Source organism: Pelobates fuscus, chromosome 12 (genome assembly GCF_036172605.1).
Source record: "Pelobates fuscus isolate aPelFus1 chromosome 12, aPelFus1.pri, whole genome shotgun sequence".
In the NCBI taxonomy this organism is placed as follows: Eukaryota; Metazoa; Chordata; class Amphibia; order Anura; family Pelobatidae; genus Pelobates; species Pelobates fuscus.
In genome coordinates this window covers 122,163,002-122,182,168 of record NC_086328.1, presented here as the reverse complement: position 1 = coordinate 122,182,168, position 19,167 = coordinate 122,163,002, and the positions used below count along the sequence as shown (strand labels likewise).

The following is a 19,167-nucleotide window of genomic DNA, read 5'->3' as shown; positions in this document are numbered from 1 at the left end:
TATAAGACCCGGCCTTATTGTCGGGGAAAGAAGGTATAATGTTAACGTAAAATGTGATTGAGCATGGCATAAGTGGATCTTTATTACCTTTACTAAGCCTGTGTTTTGTAGTGTGACAATTGTTAATTAATGTGCCTGTGTTCAAAATCAACTTCTTTGTACGTTAGCAGGAGCAATTATTTTAACTAACAGTGAATTTTCTCCCTATATTATTTGGGTCTGTTAAACAGCCTCTGCTATAATGCTCTTGCTAGCATTCTAGAAAGGTTGAGTTTGACTACCCTTGGTGTTGTTAACCGTAGCTTTAGTAATGTTTGGGTAAAGTCTTTGTCTGTGTTTCCTTAGGATGATGATAAAAGTTTTAGACGAGCCCCGTCTTGGAGGAAGAAATTCCGACCAAAGGACGTACGAGGGTTTAGTGCAGGCTCTTCAGAGACTCTCCCTGCCAACTTCAGAGTCAACTCCTCGATGTCTTCACCTTCTATGCAGCCAAAGAAAATGCAGATGGATGGTAGGCACACTTCTTAATTGGCTGTGTCATAATATATGTATATTGCCTGCCCGATAAATGCCTTGACTAGAGTGTGTATGTGTGCAGTGTGTTCTAGCAATGCATGTGAGGACAACGAACACTGACATTGCATATATTTGATTACTGCCTAGGCCTAACCTTGTGTATCTCTGCCTGATTTAACTTCAGTTGCATTAAATGTTTAACCTCATTGCTGACTCAATAATATTGTGCAATTTGAAAATAAGCTTTTAAAGGCACTCTCCAGTGCCAGAAAAACAAACCTGTTTTCCTGGCACTAGAGAATCCTACAGTGCCCCTCTCGCTCTTGCCCCCCATCCCATGCTGCTGAAGGGGTTAAAACCCCTTCAGACACTTACCTGAATCCAGCGCCGATGTCCCTCGGCCCTGGGTCAGGCTCCGCCCACGTTCCTAATGAGCTAATGCACCTGCGTGGCAATGGCAGAATCCCCATGCTTTCCTATGGGGATTCCAGAGACGCTGGAGGTTCTTGTGCACAGCGTGAGGACAGCCAGCGTAGTTTACGCAACCAAAAAGTAGTTTAAGAACCCGGAAGTCTCTCTAGTGGCAGTGATAGACCGCCACTAGAGAAGGACTTAACCCTGCAAGGTAATTATTGCAGTTTATAAAAACTATACAGTTAATGCATCAAAAAATGAAAAAAGACAATATTAACCTTTTTAATGTTCTTCTTTGTACTGCTCATGCTTAACAAGTGTTAGTAGCAGTCAGACACCTTCTTGACTAAGCAAAAGCTCTTTCATCCAGGAGCCTCTCATTCTGGTTTCTGCAGCCTGTTCATATCCCATAAACCAGTGTCCAGCAGGAGTTAATGAGATATGTATTTTTATATGCGCTTTGTATTTTTATATGCGCTATGTAGAAGTGTTCAGTAAACGTCTATACCGGGGTTGCTATCAGTAAATACACCGGATTCCTGGAACCAATAATCCTGTTTGATATAGTAACAATGCCTCCGCTGCAGCTTCTGTCTGACCAGGAATGTTAATGCAAGGAAGCTCTGTGTTTGCCTTAGCTTCTCCCAGCATTCCATTTAATGTGTCCTAGAAGGATATACTTACAGATCAGATTACATCGGGTGCTGGGAGTGGAACAGGGACACATTGCAGGCTTGTGCAGCGGGAGCGTGCATCTCCATGAAAGATCCCTGTTAAAGAATTTTAGAACGTTCAGTAGGTGTGCATAAAGGGAAAAAAGGAAAAACCTTTAAGGTTCATAAGCAGGCAGAGTTAATCAGCCAATTAGATTTTTTCAGACATCCTGGTATGTTTAATCTAAAACAAAGTGCTAACGGTTTCTTTAATTGCCGTGGGCTGAGCTAGTAGGTGGTAATCTGCAAGAACTGCAAGAACTGTAAGAAGTGCACGTGTGGCACTCAGCTTCACAGTGAAGTGTATTTGGACCATGTCTTTGCTAATGCCGTGTATTTAAGTCCTTGCTCAAGGTAACATTTTACTAACTGCACGCCGTGTTCTGCATGTCTTCTGTGGTTATTGATAGGAAATGTGTCTGGAATACAGAGACTGGATTCAGCTACAGTTAGGACGTATTCCTGCTAAATGAATCAGTTGGTAAGTGACCTCCCTTGCGTTGCGTTGAGTGATACTCCAGCTATTTCTGGCTTTCTTTTAACAACACATGTAGTCCAATGTATAAATAATAAAGGGTTATGTTGGCCCTCAAGAACAGAAGAAGCTGTTCTTCCTATTCAACTATACATATCTTTCCCTTCTCTAATTACAGTACACTAACGGGATTAAGATGTTGACAAAAAAGTTACTTGATTAATTGGTTTGTTCCTTGTATTTTTGAAGCAGTTTTTCCCAGCACTTTTTAAAATTCTGCATGAAACACACCTTTTCACATTTGTAAAATATTCAAAAACTTACTGACTCACAAACGATCAAAACATTTTGTGCTAATAAATCTTGAAGATTTGTACTGTCCTGGACTTCCTTCATTTGCTAGCACTTCATACCTTAGTGAAGTTCCAAGCTTATTGCGCCTACATTGTTCAATATCTAATCTTCAACAAGCTATGTAAAGTAAAGATTGCATAGAAGGGGAGTTGAAGGTTATCCTTTGTCATTTCATGAATTTTAATCTTCCAATATCCTTCAGGAGTTCTTGGTCTGATCATCCGTGCGGTGATCATTTCTGCAATATCTGTACCATAGACAGGCCGTGTTCAGTTATGTGCTCTGAGAATACATGATGCATATTCATTGGCTGGTCATCCTTTCAGATATATTCCATAGCTGCTGGGTTAGCCAAGGTTACCTGTTCCTGATCTAGTGGGTGTGCAGAATTTGTGGACAATTCCAAAGAAATTAGATTCCTGACTTTTTTTTTTTCTCCCTTGCAGTTTACCCACATTACTTCTACAGATGATTATGCAACAGCTGAATCGGGTTTAAATTCCACAATTCCAGATCTGAGAGATTTATCCGTGCGTAACAGAGCTGATCAGACACTTTGAAATATTTTTAATACAGAGTTTTTAATTAGCGAGTAAATTGATAGTTGAAAACAAAGATTTTTAGAAATTTACTGTTTATGTAAACCTCTGACACTTTACATAGATCATTTTTCCATGTATATTTAGTTGTGTTTTTTTTGTTTTGTTTTTTTTTTTGTCTCTTCGTTGAACTTTATTTTTGTGGATTTTTTTTTTCTTTTTGAATGTACTGTAACTCCATTTTAAGGCCCTTGCTCATCACCAAGGGGGGCTTTGTAAATGTTTCTAGTATTGTAATTTATGGACATATTTCATAATGAACCTGAGAAATCAAGGTGTTTTTTTTTTTTATTATATTTGTACAGTCTTAGAACACCAATAAATAAAGAATCTTGTCGCAGGAATAAACTGGTACAAAACTGTAAGGATTCCCAACCTTTAGTCTTTAAACAATCCTTAGAATGCATTTACGGAGTCTGGAACCAGCTGGACCATCTCCCTACCATTTTTAAAACTGGCTCCATTTGGGTGGTGTACATACGGTATATTTATAATTTCTGAGATGATTAACGTTTGTACTATTCCAGTCTAATGTTATGTCCTGTTCTAACAAAGAAAAGAAAGCCATAAACCCAGCAAGTTATTGATCGTTTCTTTAAAACGGTTTATTAGCTACACTGCCTAGTCTATAGCACGTTATACAGTATATTGATGGTCTGTGATGCAGTGTACTTTGGTAAGGACCAATCCCAAATCTCCTGGTTTACCATGGAGAATGTCACAGTGCAACCCATTTTTTTATTGAATGAAACACTTAAAATCCTTTTTAACTAGTGTGGTGCCAAAACCACACCTATTCTACAATTTCGTACCTAAGCAAACACCTATAAAAATGTTCAACATAAAAAAAGGGGGAAAGAGCACAACATAATGAAATAAGTACTTTAAAACAACAAGAAACTTCATTTAAAATGCAAAACAGGCACAAGTGCAAAAATGGTATGTTAGAATAGGTGTACATAATGGCTAACTATTGCCAAGATGGCTTAGGTGTTAACCGTATTTAATGTAGACCTCAAAACTCAAGAAGATAATTGTCATTCCTGTACAGAGCATTTGAGATATGTCTGGATAAGGAAACCTACTCGATGCATACGGCAATATAAGTGTTTTACGTTCTCTTACCCTACTAAAAGTTAGTGTGTTAAATGTAACCCATATATATTTAAATATGACTGTGTATAGATGTAAGCCAAGCCTTGTTGACAATCTACTATATTTTCTGTATTGACCAATTTATAAATTTAGTTGTTTTTTGTTTTTGTTTTTTTAAACAAGCCTGTTTTGCGTGTGTGTATGTGTGTGTGTATATATATATATATATATATATATATATATATATAAAATTATAATATCATCATGTTAACAGTTTTATTATTTTATAGTTCTTTCATTATCATGTAGTGTAATTTTCCTCTCTGTTTTACTGTTGAACATTTTTACTAAAGGCCTTATCTTTTTCCTTTTTAATTCTTTTTTTTGTGTTCATTCCCGTTTAGAATTTTAAAATAAATAATAATAATTTTAAAAAAAAAATTGCAATCGGAACATGTAAAGATTGTGATCACTCAGCGTTTTTTCACACCTCCGGTAGAAGAAAGAACATTCTTAAACGTGGCATAATAAAAAGAAATCTTTTTTCCAATCAGGATGTATTATTTATTACATGTAACATTATGTAAGCCATGTCTTCTTTTGTTTAACCGTTTACTTTTTTTCTCATGTATAAATTGGATTCATTGTTACATTTTTTTTTTCTAATCCTGTTTTTGTGTACTTTCTGATTATGTAACAAAGTATGTACAGTCTATGTACTTTTTGACTATTTTTATCACAGTATTATTTATTTTATTCCTTCTTTCAATAAAATACTGAAGCATTTTCCACTGCCAATAAAACAAAACAAAACAAGCAACGCTGTGAAATTAAACATTTATTTGCGAACACCATTGTCACAATAACTGCTATCATTGTGTTCTGTATATTCTATATTTATTCACAGTGTCACTAAAACTGGTATTTGAATTAACAAGCTGAAGTACTTTAGGGGACCAGATTGTCTCTTTAAACAGCAATGTTTTAGTTGGAGTAACTCTTCCTATCCCAGTGCCTGAGAGGGACGGGGTAGGAATATTTGCCTCCCTTCCAGCGCTCAGTCCAAGTTCTCCTCTGGTGATGTCACTTGTACTTGCTAGAAGGGCTGTGCTGTCATTGGCTGCCTGTCACCAGCATGCTATGTGTGCTGACAACAGACCCCAATTATGCACAGAATTGATAGTAACTAGCCTGGAGGTTTAGTTACGGGCTGTCTAAAGATGCTGCCAAAGATGGAATTATACCTTTGAGCAGGAAAGGGGGTTAAACTTAAACACTGCACATAGACTCCAAGCACCACTACCACTTCAAATTTCTAAAGTGATCATGGTGTTTGGAGTAACTCTTTAATGTACCTGGTTTGTTAGAAGTGAGGATAAACTCTATAATTTGTATTAATTATAAGTGTTGTGTAAACAAAGAATTGGTGTGAACTTAAACATATAATATTAAAAAAAAAAAAATGGGACGCAATGACCTCATACTTTAAATTAACCCAAGGTTTTTTGTTGAGGAAAGGTATATGTGTATGCAGTGCCTTAACCCCTTAAGGACCAAACTTCTGGAATAAAAGGGAATCATGACATGTCACACATGTGTCCTTAAGGGGTTAAAGGAACACTCTGGGCACCAAAACAAATTTCATGTAAATTAAGTTATGGTGCCAGGAGGTTCCTCGTGTTGACTTACCTTTAGGGGTTAAATCTTTCACAAACTGATTGCTTTGCCCACTCCAACATCTGCTTGGTGAAAAACTTGAAAATGGAAGCCGAGGAGGGGCACCACTGACTGGTTTAGGTCAGTCAGCCAAACGGATTGATAAAAATACATACATTTTTCAAGCGATTTTGTTGCCTGACTGCTTTAAGCCAATCACTCCCACCCTTAGGCTTCCAGTTTCAAGATTTTCACCAAATGAATGTTAAAGGTGCAGAGTGAAGAGTAGACTGGGGTAAAGCTGTTTGTGAACGGTTTTACGCTAAAGGTAAACCAACGCCTGGCACCCATTAGCACTATAGAAACTTAGAAACTTAAATTTGAAGTTCTAACAATGGATAGTATTTGATAAAGAAATGCATTTTTTAATTTTTTTTTTTTTTATAAAAGAAAACACGTTTCTCATAAAAGGTTGTTCTTTGGTGTTTTTTTTAAGGGGGTGGGTGCTTTTGTTTTCGAATTTTTCTGTCCTAAATTCACATGCTTTATGAATAGTGAAGGTATAATAATTTGGAAGGGGGATTAGGAATACTCAGAACAGAACTTAAAGGGACACTCTGGCCACTATACCAACCTTATCAGAATGAAGTTATGGTACCAGTAGGTCCCTGGACACACCTTCAGGACTTTAACTATTCACAAATGGTTTACCCCAAAATCATCAGCCAGCTTGGTGCTGGTCATCCCACCCCACCCCCTCATACTTCCACTGCAGTCAAAGGCTTCAAATATGAAGCTTTGTACAGGGGTACTGCTGAGTATGTCAGCTGACCCAGTTTTATTTTTGCCAATCTGTTGCTCCCATCCACAATATGGAGTGAGAAAAATGATGCATGTTTCTCACTCAGTTTTGTGAATATAGAGCTACATATTTGCTGAGCTAGTTCGAGGACAGAACATACTGAAGACTTTAGGGTTAAACCTTGTTCATTAAAAGATTAACCCCTGAAGTTAAGTTGGCACCAGGTACATGCTGGCACCATAACTGTGTCATTCCATCAAAGTTGTTATGGTGCCTTTAGTGTTCCTTTAAATGACAGCTATAGCTTCCAAAATGCTACAATATATTTATTACATACAGAGTATCTGCTTTGCTGGATTCACATGTGTAGAGTCCTGGGCAGGACCTACTTTCACCTTAATCAGTCTGAATTGTGATGTATAGATACAACAAGGTGTTGGAAACATTCCACGTAGGTGATTTGTCCCTAATGGGAGCAGTCCGGCAGACATGGGGTAGCTGTGTGTTGTGGTGGGGCAGACGGGGTGGCTGTGTGTTGTGATGCGGGCAGTGGGGCAGACAGGGGGTGTGTTGTGATGGGGCAGTGGGGCAGACAGGGGGGGTGGCTGTGTGTTGTGATGGGGCAGTGGGGCAGACGGGGGGGTGGCTGTGTGTTGTGATTGGGGCAGACGGGGTGGCTGTGTGTTGTGATGGGGCAGTGGGGCAGACAGGGGTGGCTGTGTGTTGTGATGGGGGCAGTGGGGCAGACGGGGTGGCTGTGTGTTGTGATGGAGCAGACGTGGCGGTTGTGTGTTGTGATGGGGGCAGTGGGGCAGACGGGGTGGCTGTGTGTTGTGATGGAGCAGACAGGGTGGTTGTGTGTTGTGATGGGGGCAGACGGGGGTGGCTGTGTGTTGTGATTGGGGCAGACAGGGGGTGGCTGTGTGTTGTGATGGGGCAGTGGGGCAGACAGGGGGTGCCTGTGTGTTGTGATTGGGGCAGACAGGGGGTGGCTGTGTGTTGTGATGGGGCAGACAGGGGGTGGCTGTGTGTTGTGATGGGGCAGACAGGGGGTGGCTGTGTGTTGTGATGGGGGCATGGGGGGTGGATGTGTGTTGTGATGGGGGCATGGGGGGTGGATGTGTGTTGTGATGGGGGCAGTGAGGGGGTGGCTGTGTGTTGTGATGGGGGAATGGGGGGTGGCTGTGTGTTGTGACGGGGCAGTGAGGGGGTGGCTGTGTGTTGTGATGGGGCAGTGAGGGGGTGGCTGTGTGTTGTGATGGGGCATGGGGCGGTGGCGGCTGTGTTTTGGAATGGGGGGGGTGGCTGTGTGTTGTGATGGGGTGGCTGTGTGTTGTGATGGGGCAGAGGGGGGGGTGGCGGCTGTGTGTTGTGATGGGGCAGAGGGGGTGGCTGTGTGTTGTGATGGGGGGCAGAGGGGGTGGCTGTGTGTTGTGATGTGGGGCAGAGGGGGTGGCTGTGTGTTGTGATGGGGCAGAGGGGGTGGCTGTGTGTTGTGATGGGGGGCAGGGGGGGTGGCTGTGTGTTGTGATGGGGGGCAGAGGGGGGGTGGCTGTGTGTTGTGATGTGGGGCAGAGGGGGTGGCTGTGTGTTGTGATGGGGCAGAGGGGGTGGCTGTGTGTTGTGATGGGGGGCAGGGGGGGTGGCTGTGTGTTGTGATGGGGGCAGAGGGGGGGTGGCTGTGTGTTGTGATGGGGGCATGGGGGGTTGGCTGTGTGTTGTGATGGGGCAGAGGGGGGTGGCTGTGTGTTGTGATGGGGCAGAGGGGGGTGGCTGTGTGTTGTGATGGGGCAGAGGGGGTGGCTGTGTGTTGTGATGGGGGCATGGGGGGTGGCTGTGTGTTGTGATGGGGCAGTGATGGGGTGGCTGGGTGTTGTGATGGGGGCAGAGGGGGGGTGGCTGTGTGTTGTGATGGGGCAGAGGGGGTGGCTGTGTGTTGTGATGGGGGTAGAGGGGGGTGGCTGTGTGTTGTGATGGGGCAGTGAGGGGGTGGCTGTGTTGTGATGGGGGAATGGGGGGGTGGCTGTGTGTTGTGATGGGGGCAGTGAGGGGGTGGCGGCTGTGTGTTGTGATGGGGGCAGTGAGGGGGTGGCGGCTGTGTGTTGTGATGGGGGCATGGGGGGTGGCGGCTGTGTGTTGTGATGGGGGCATGGGGGGTGGCGGCTGTGTGTTGTGATGGGGGAATGGGGGGGTGGCTGTGTGTTGTGACGGGGCAGTGATGGGGTGGCTGTGTGTTGTGATGGGGGCAGTGAGGGGGTGGCGGCTGTGTGTTGTGATGGGGGCATGGGGGGTGGCGGCTGTGTGTTGTGATGGGGGCATGGGGGGTGGCGGCTGTGTGTTGTGATGGGGGAATGGGGGGGTGGCTGTGTGTTGTGACGGGGCAGTGATGGGGTGGCTGTGTGTTGTGATGGGGGCAGAGGGGGTGGCTGTGTGTTGTGATGGGGGCATGGAGGGTTGGCTGTGTGTTGTGATGGGGCAGTGAGGGGGTGGCTGTGTGTTGTGATGGGGCAGTGAGGGGGTTGCTGTGTGTTGTGATGGGGCAGTGAGGGGGTGGCTGTGTGGGGGGGGGGTGGCTGTGTGTTGTGATGGGGCAGTGAGGGGGTGGCTGTGTGTTGTGATGGGGGAATGGGGGGTGGCTGTGTGTGATGGGGCAGTGAGGGGGCAGAGGGGGGTGGCTGTGTGTTGTGATGGGGCAGTGAGGGGGTGGCTGTGTGTTGTGATGGGGGCATGGGGGGTGGCGGCTGTGTGTTGTGATGGGGGAATGGGGGGGTGGCTGTGTGTTGTGATGGGGCAGTGATGGGGTGGCTGGGTGTTGTGATGGGGGCAGAGGGGGGGTGGCTGTGTGTTGTGATGGGGCAGAGGGGGTGGCTGTGTGTTGTGATGGGGGTAGAGGGGGGTGGCTGTGTGTTGTGATGGGGCAGTGAGGGGGTGGCTGTGTGTTGTGATGGGGGCATGGGGGTGGCGGCTGTGTGTTGTGATGGGGGCATGGGGGTGGCGGCTGTGTGTTGTGATGGGGGAATGGGGGGGTGGCTGGGTGTTGTGATGGGGCAGTGATGGGGTGGCTGGGTGTTGTGATGGGGGCAGAGGGGGGGTGGCTGTGTGTTGTGATGGGGCAGAGGGGGTGGCTGTGTGTTGTGATGGGGGTAGAGGGGGGTGGCTGTGTGTTGTGATGGGGCAGTGAGGGGGTGGCTGTGTTGTGATGGGGGAATGGGGGGGTGGCTGTGTGTTGTGATGGGGCAGTGAGGGGGTGGCGGCTGTGTGTTGTGATGGGGGCAGTGAGGGGGTGGCGGCTGTGTGTTGTGATGGGGGCATGGGGGGTGGCGGCTGTGTGTTGTGATGGGGGCATGGGGGGTGGCGGCTGTGTGTTGTGATGGGGGAATGGGGGGGTGGCTGTGTGTTGTGACGGGGCAGTGATGGGGTGGCTGTGTGTTGTGATGGGGGCAGAGGGGGTGGCTGTGTGTTGTGATGGGGGCATGGAGGGTTGGCTGTGTGTTGTGATGGGGCAGTGAGGGGGTGGCTGTGTGTTGTGATGGGGCAGTGAGGGGGTTGCTGTGTGTTGTGATGGGGCAGTGAGGGGGTGGCTGTGTGGGGGGGGGGGGTGGCTGTGTGTTGTGATGGGGTGGCTGTGTGTTGTGATGGGGGCAGAGGGGGTGGCTGTGTGTTGTGATGGGGGCATGGAGGGTTGGCTGTGTGTTGTGATGGGGCAGTGAGGGGGTGGCTGTGTGTTGTGATGGGGCAGTGAGGGGGTGGCTGTGTGTTGTGTTGTGATGGGGGCAGTGTGGGGGGGGGGTGGCTGTGTGTTGTGATGGGGGCAGGGGGCAGTGAGGGGGTTCTAACAATGGATAGTGTTTGATAAAGTAATGCTTTTTTTATTATATATTCCATATTTGGTCTGAGGCAGTGAGCGGGTTATTTTATTTATTATTTAATGAGATGATCACACTGTGTTATATATATTTGGTTGATCCGAATTGGAAACCTTCTCCCTGTCCGGCTTGTTTGATATTAAATTCACTTTGAATTCCTGGAAATCCTCCCAGCAGTGAATAACCCGGAGGATGACTTTATATTTATTCCTAACAACATGCAGTGGTTATGGTTCCTATGGCCAGGGCGGGTCACGTGACCCACGTGAGTCTTCCTGACGGACGGGCTCGGGTGGAGAGTCACGTGACCGCCTTCCCGACGGGACGGATCGGGATAGTCACGTGGGGTGAGGGGCGGGTGACGTCAGATCGGGAGAGACAGGAAGTGGGATCGCAGCTCAGCGCCGAATCCCGACACCTCCCTTCCTCAGCCACAGCCGGGGTACAGCACCGAGAGCCAGGGTGAGAGACAAAGGGGGGACCCCGCCCCCCCCATTCTATATACACATTATCTATTCAGATCCTTCTACATCTCACTGAGAGACAGGGGAGCCACCTATTACTGGTACCCCCATATCTCCCCTACCCCCCATTCTATATATATATTATATCCAGCCATCAGACCCTTCTATCATTCTATATCTCACTGTGCTATTAAACCTAATACCCCAATAATACCCAAATACCCCCCAACAGTGAGAGACAGGGGGGGGCCCTATTACTGGTACCCCCATATCTCCCCTACCCCCCATTCTATATATTACATATCCAGCCATCAGACCCTTCTATCATTCTACATCTCACTGTGTTATTAGACCAAATATCCCAATAATACCCAAATACCCCCCAATAGGGGGACACAGGGGGAGCCCCCATTCACTGTGTCCCCCCATATCTCCCCTGCCCCCCTTATATATTAATATTACATAGTAAGACCCTCATACTCACTGACTCACAGCTTACTGCTGCCCCCTATTCTTTATCCCCCCCCCCCCCCCTCTTATATATTATTATATAGTAAGACCCTCATACTCACTCTAATCTTACTGCAGCCTTTTATAATTTATACTCCTTCTCTCCACAGGTGAGAGACCAGGGTAGCCCCCTATTCATTTTATCCCCCTACCCTTCACATCCCTTCCCCCCATTTTATATATTAATCTGCCATGTCAGACCCTCATACTCACACCTTACTGCAGCCTTTCATCATTTATAGTCCTCCCTCCCCCCACCGGTGAGAGACTTGGGGGGGGGGGGGGGTAGAGACTATTACTTTTATCCCCTCTCCCCTTCTTATCTTCCCCCCCCCCCCCCCCCATTATATATTAATCTGCCATGTCAGACCCTCATACTCACACCTTACTGCAGCCTTTTATAATTTATAGTCTTTCCTTCCCACGCAGGTGAGGGAGGGGGGCTCTATAACCCTCCTGTCCTGCCCCATTAGATATTGATCTGTCATTGTACATCCTCTTATTTACCTCATTACCAAGCTCAAACTACCCTTTAATAAAGCCTTACCCCTTTCTCATTTTCCCCCAATCTGTTGCTCATTCTAATCCCAGTCTATTTACTGTCTATGGATCTCCCCACCCACTATTGTGGAAGGCAGTTGTGGAATGCGTTTAACATGGGTTAATAAAGGTGATTTAAGGCAGTGTTGTGCAATATCAGGCCCAGTGAATGTCATTGTGACCGTAAGGGCTTTGTTAGTATTATTTGGTGCGAAGTTAGACTTTATCCAGTTCTGTTCTATTTTTAGGGACATATTGTATGGGGAGCAGCAGTGTTTGAGGGGGGCAATGTTTATGGAATGTGAGGAATCTTGAATGTGTTCCTACAGAGGGTGCGACTTTGGACTATTTCCTGGTGTCAGGTTCCTATCTGTGCCTTGTACAGACCTGTCACTGTTCACCTCCGAAAGGAACGTTTTCCCTCCTCCATAGCTGCGACATGGAAAATCAATAGTTCATAAGTTAAAATCAGAAAGAAAAGTCCTGCGCTCAACTCCCATCACTACTGGGCGGCTGCAATGACTACAGTACACATCAGCCCCAATACATAGTTAAGTTAAAATCCTCTGAGAATCGTATGGTGACCGTGTTTCAAATGTAGTTTTAAAAAAGTGGGATTTAAGGAATTCTTCCAAATACTGGTCCCTTTGTTTGGGGGGGGGGGGGTATTTTTTGCGCTTGTGTAAGTCAGGGCTGCATTGTACAAAACCACCAAATCTCTCCTCTGTATCTCACTCCTCTCTCCGTGTTATCCCCTAACCCTTTGTGTCTATCACTACATTATAAAATCACAAAAGCCGGATCCTCATGTCTTTCCATAGAAGTATGCATCTACGTGTGTTATGTTAAAGCAGAGCTGTCACTAGGGAGATGTCTTCACAAGCCAATTGCTTAATAAAACTTTCACTATTTTTAATTTTTAATTGATATGTCCCTATCTGACGGAGTATGACCTATAAATTAAATAAATGTTCGCTGTGCCATATGGAACTACAAAAATCCCTCAGAGCCCACTCCCTTGTCATTTCTCTGTGAGGTCATCTTTAGACATCATGGGGTGGCAAAGTCTCAGTACAGAGAAGTGCAGCAGAGGCAAGTTTGGGTTTTAAATTTAACCCCACTACCCTTCTCCCTAGTAAACTCTTAAATCGCTTTTACTGGGGTAGAGTAATGGGGAATTTGTCACTTTCAGCAAAGTGACAGTTCTGCTTTAAACCTTATCTGATTTCTGTTTAGCATCATCATCTGGAACCCTGTTATTTTTGTACTGCCCTACAGAATATGTTGGCACTATTAAAATAGATAATTCAATACTGTCCCTCAACCCACTGGAGGACAATTCTCCTGATTATATGGGATGCAGCAACATTGTATAACCCCTTTATTGGATCACTACATTTACATTGGAGACTGTGGCAAACAGAACAGGCTTATCTAGACTCTGTCAGTGTTTTGACAGTCTGTCTTTGCAGATTGGCACCGTGCTGTGTCTAACTTTACTATAATGGTGGTGATGATCTGAGCGAGTGCGTGTAGTTTCTATAATGGATAGACTAGATTAGCTGATGGTAACAGAGGATAAGATGCATCTTATTTTCTATAGGGGAATCTACAGATCTACATTTGAGCTAATTATCTCGCAAGCTCTCAAGTCATTTCCACGACTAATTGCAGTTTGTTGAATACAACAGTAATCATGCTTTATTCTTTTCAAAGCCTTTTTTGTTCCAGAAGCAGACATGTGGCTCGTGGGCTGGAATCCAGAAACCATCCCATTAGTGACTGTAAATATTCTGCTGTATTAGAAGTTCTGGGATTTATACGGAGGGTGTTGAGTTTTGACATAATTGTATCGGTAACTTTGTGATATTTGAGTGTAATAAAACCCTTTAACCCCTTAAGGACACATGACATGTGTGACATGTCATGATTCCCTTTTATTCCAGAAGTTTGGTCCTTAAGGGGTTAAGGAGACATTTCAAATTCGAGTTGACCCATTTCTAATGTATTATACAGGTAACATTGTATAGATAATGCATTAAAAATAATATAAAAATACACTGCAAAATAAGTGGCCCCTTCTTGTAAATCCGTTCCCAAAACAGACTGCTGTGCCAAGAATTGAGTAAAGGGAAAGCCGTCGGTCCCTCCTGTATCATGTGCTGTAGTTGCTGTATGTTGGTGCAGTGGAATTAGAAGCAGGGCCAATTGTGTAATAGGAGGGGTTGGATCTTAGATTAGTGTGTCACACAGAAAGTGCATGATGGCAGCTCTATTGGTGCTGGAGAGGAGTTTAGTAATTACCAACAACTCCCAATGTAATTCAATACACAAATTATCAGTATAATAAATGGCATATGAAAGGGATATTATAGTCACCAAAACAACTTTAGCTTAATGAAGCAGTTTTAGTGTACAGATCAGGCCCCTGCATTCTCATTGCTCAATTCTCTGCCATTTCGGAGTTAAATCACTTTGTTTTTACACAGCCCTAGTCACACCTCCCTGCATGTGACTTACACAGCCTTCCTAAACACTTCCTGTAAAGAGTCATCTAATGTATACACTTCTTTTATTGCAAATTATGTTTGATTTAGAATTTATCTGATGTGCTGTTAATAGCTTGCTAGACCTTGCAGGGGCCTCCTGTATGTAATTAAAGCTCAATTTACAGAGCAGGAGATACAAACTTTTAAAGTAAGTTACATCTGCTTGAAAATGAAACCATTTTGTTTTCATGCAGGCTGTGTCTGTCACAGCCAGGGGAGGAGTTCCTGGGCTGCATAAACAGAAACAAAAGTGATTTCACTCCAAAATGGCAGAGAATTGACCAGTGAAACTTGAGACATCATCTATACACCAAAACCGCTTCATTATAGGGACACCATAGGCACCCAGACCACTTCAGCTCATTGAAATGGTCTGGGTGCAATGTCCCATGTCCCTTAGCCCTACAGTGGTAATCATTGCAGTTTCTGAGAAACTGCAATAATTACCTATCAGGGTTAACTCCACCTCTTATGGGTGTCTATCAGACAGCCACTAGAGGGACATCCGGGTGGTTGAGGACATCCAGCGTCAATCAAATCCACATAGAAAAGCATTAAAACAATGCTTTCCTATTGGGAATCCTAATGAGAATGCAGCACTTGCCCGGAAAAAGGCTTTGTTTTTCTGGCTCTATAGTATCCCTTTAAGCTAAATTTGTTTTGATTTTAATATAAAGCCCCATTCAGCATTGTCTATGGCAGAACGTATTTGCTGCATTGCCTGGGTAAAGAAGGCAACCTTTAAAATAAATACTAACCGTTAAATAAGTAAGAGGGGTAAAATAATCATAGCTGGAAGGCTGTATGAAAAATTAATGCTTAAACATTGGGGACTTACACTGTGCGTCTTCACTGGAGACAAATGTAATTGGCCAGGCTGTTTCAACCAATTACGTCAGGAGTGACGCAGGAGTGTAAATCCCCTGTGTTACAGCTCACAGTTTTACACGGCCTCCTTGATTTAAGGGGTATTTATTCATCTGATTTAATCATTTTAAAGATTATGTGTTTATTATACTTGAATGGAATGCCAGTTTGAATGGGTTGGCAATAATATGCACGTTGAAAGTATGTAAAAAAAGAAAATAGAGGTATCAGATACTGCAGTATCACCAAAAATGGTTAATAAAACTGATCAAATGTTTCACTTGTGCAGCCGGTTTAAAACCTCTACAGCCAGTGCAGATAATGCTTCACTTTTTAAGGAGGACACCAAAAATGTTCTGTCCATTGAGAAAGGAATGTATTTCTTGCTGTCCATCATTAAAACTTGATAATTTGGTTTGCTTATTATATCTTTTTTGGATATTAATGTGATCAGAACCCTTTTTTTTTTAAATTTATTTACATATTTTTACATGTAGAGGTTATGGAAGACTCTCCACATAAATTCGGCACATTGAGGGACGTTGGGGTATATTGGTTCCATAGTGCATTTTCTTGGCATTGGATTTGAATGGGGGATTCACACTGTTGATGGGTGTTGACAGCCCTTGACAATGTTGCTGGGTGGGGACACTGTGTGTGGGGAGCATGCTTGGACAATTCTTGAGCGGTAACCCCAAAACTGGACTTGATTATTAACCAACCCTCCTTGTATCCCTTACTTCCTGGATCTTTTACCTTCCATTGTGTGTTAGATACCGATTAGTATGCGCAGTTGTACAATTTGTCTGTGTTTTTGGCTACAGTTACCTCTCCTTATAGACCCCATAATGTCTGCATCCCTTGGCAGAGTTTTTTTTCCCAGACTCCACAGAGGATCCATAAATTAAAGGTTGCCGGTCCCAACACAGCTTGCTTTGTTGAGCAGCGACTGTTCTAGCGAACTGGATTTTAATTTGATCCACATGCTGTGTATATAAAAGATATCGGCGCTAACGGTTTCTTCTCATTCTGTTCCAGATGTGGAAAGCAGCTGCAGGACACTCTCTTTCCATCTCTGCTGATGACACAGACGATTGGGAGACTGATCCAGATTTTGTGGTGAGTTCCTATCTACCGGAGACCCTTTTTCCTTCTAGGAGTTTCTTCTTGTGGTGCCTGTACATGGCCTTTTATATATTGGTTCCAAAAAGCAGGTCTGTGGTTTGGCTCAAGGTGACCCTGTTCCTCCCCCACTCACAGTCTTGCCAATGATTCATGCTGCAACTAGCTCAGGAAGTGGCTTTTGGTGCATGCAGAATTTTGTCTGGATGACTAGTAAAATTCTTATATGCCAATAATTATGATAGGGAGTTACTTGTTACTGAACACATTCTAATCATCCTGATTACTTAACCCTTTAAGGATCAAATGGTACACTTTGCCAGTCTCAAATGTAGTCGCTGTAGACCTCATAGCAGCACGGGATGTTCTGCTTGCTTTAAATTGAAGCAATGGTGCACTTGGTTAAGGAGTTGATCATTTCATTTTGCACTAAGGCTAGTGGCTATAAATAAATATTATGACCACCGAGATTGTTGGTCCTTTTAGAGGTTAAAGTGAATGCGTCACAAATTATGTCAAAGACTAGTTAACATTCAGATGGGTATAGACGCAATGTGTACAAACTGCTATTGAAATTAATAGCAAACATATGGATTTATTTTGAGTTTTGGTTCCCACACACGTTGCCCAGGAGTGGATACATAGCCAGCCTTCCTATCAGAGCTTCTGGATAGTGAAATCTACAATCCTGCATTTATCGTAGTAGGTGGAATCTACAATCTAGTCCCAGAAACCTCCCCCTCCTGACTTTGCACAGCCTTCTATTAACCCCTTAAAGGAATAATGATGTTACAGTGTTCCTAGAATCACAGTTTGGTCATTAGGCGGTTAGACACACACTCTCCCCGGTGTAGCTTAGAGCATGTTCAGGTGAGATCTCGACACACAGGGATAGTAGGAAGCAATTGAATTTTTACAGGGCGGCCTCCCCTGCTCCTCCTTGGTTTTCTATAACCATAATATGCTTTGTTGAGAAAAAGGTGAAGGTGATTTATTACTCTGTGCTCTACTTTGTGTTGTACAATGTAAAGAATCCTGATATCCTGCCTGATTAGACTGGTTTGAAAAAGGTTGCTTTAAAGTGTTTACAGTCTACGGCAAGTTTGAGTGTTAAAGGGACAGACTTAAATACCCAAATCACTTCAACTTAATGATGAACATGACCAGAAGTGTTCAGTCCTCTTATCCATACACCTACCTGCTACCACAGGCTCATTCACAGCACTGTCTGAGGACATGTATCAGTTCCCTTAACTGTTTATACATAAAAGTCTCATAAAGTTTATGCTTCCCATTTTGATAGTTAATTGCCATTAGATTTATGTTTGAGACAAAGTTCAAATCAGACTGGGATAGTATAAAGGATTTATTTTTTTCCTGCAGCTGTATCAGAACTTTTGTTTCTAATATTATGCTGCACCAATCTTAATTGATTCAGTCCTCTGTGATGATTACTGGGTGAATAGAGTATAAAATAAGCTAGGTAAGTGGCTCTGTCACCTCAAACATACCTTCCTATACCACCGGTTGCTCTTTCAGAGTCTGTTCTTGTCTTATTTCTCTTTAAAACATAAAACAAAGTAAGCACTACTTTGTCTAAAGCATTTTTCCTACAACTGACAATTGTGACAAAAGGGCGAGGCTTGCTTTAAACTCCACCTTTTACCAGGATCACCAAGTGTACGAAAAATCCATAGGACAAAGTTGTCTGTACTTTGCTTTAAAGAGAATTGGATCAAAAATGTAGAAAATAACAGATTCTGAGAGAGGAAGATGAAACAATATGGGAATACAGGAAACCATAGAAGGAAGGTAAGTTTGAGGTGACGGGTCCACTTTGAAGGAACACTCCAAATACCATAACTACTGCAGCTCACTCCTACTAGAGCAGACTGAAAGCAGGGGCTGTGGCCCAGTGAGACCCAGTTGAGTTGTCACACTGTGCTAAAACAGATGCATTACTTACCGGGAGATGTTGCCATGGTTCTTCTGGCACCATAACCACTACATCATGCTTTAGTGGTTGTGATGTTTAGAGTGCTTCTTAAAGCAAAAATTAATGTTGATGACAACTAATTCTTGGGTAGAACATTGGCTTAAAGAGAGTACAACAAGTTGTCATAAATGATAAATTTTCAAGCTGAACAAAAGTGGTAAGTGGTGTCCCTCAGGGTTCTGTTTTGGGACCGCTTCTATTTAAATTATTTATAAATGATCTTGAAATAGGCATTGAAAGCCATGTATCAGTGTTTGCAGATGACACAAAACTTTGTAAAGTAATAAAATGTGAGCAGGATATTGCCTTGCTGCAGAGGGATTTGGATAGATTGGGGGACTGGGCACTAAAATGGCAGATGAAAGTTAACGTAGAAAAATGCAAAGTTATGCACTTCGGGGTTAAGAATGCACAAGCAATTTACACCCTAAATGGTAGTGAACTAGGGATAACCACACACGAGAAGGATTTGGGGATTGTTATAGACAACAAATTAGGTAGCAGTATGCAATGTCAATCTGCCGTTGCTAAGGCCAGTAAGATTTTGTCATGTATAAATAGGGGCATAAATTCTCGAGATGAAAATATAATTTTGCCTCTTTATAAATCGCTGGTAAGACCACACCTTG

At 43.8% G+C, this 19,167-nt stretch overlaps 2 protein-coding genes across 4 annotated transcripts in view; both read left to right on the top strand.

The window, feature by feature from the left end:
• The window catches only part of PPFIA1 (PTPRF interacting protein alpha 1), a 65,751-nt gene extending 61,390 nt beyond the window's left edge, over positions 1-4,361 (top strand). The window contains exons 30-31 of the mRNA XM_063437969.1: positions 346-511; positions 2,919-4,361. Of these exons, the coding sequence (XP_063294039.1) occupies positions 346-511; positions 2,919-2,944 (192 nt within the window). The 3' untranslated portion in view covers positions 2,945-4,361. The remainder of the gene's footprint in view (positions 1-345; positions 512-2,918) is intronic.
• A 6,499-nt stretch (positions 4,362-10,860) lies between these two features.
• The window catches only part of CTTN (cortactin), a 34,044-nt gene continuing 25,737 nt past the window's right edge, over positions 10,861-19,167 (top strand). For all 3 annotated transcript variants that reach the window (XM_063438064.1, XM_063438063.1, XM_063438062.1), the window contains exons 1-2: positions 10,861-10,952; positions 16,459-16,539. In XM_063438064.1, the coding sequence (XP_063294134.1) occupies positions 16,459-16,539 (81 nt within the window). In that variant the 5' untranslated portion in view covers positions 10,861-10,952. The remainder of the gene's footprint in view (positions 10,953-16,458; positions 16,540-19,167) is intronic.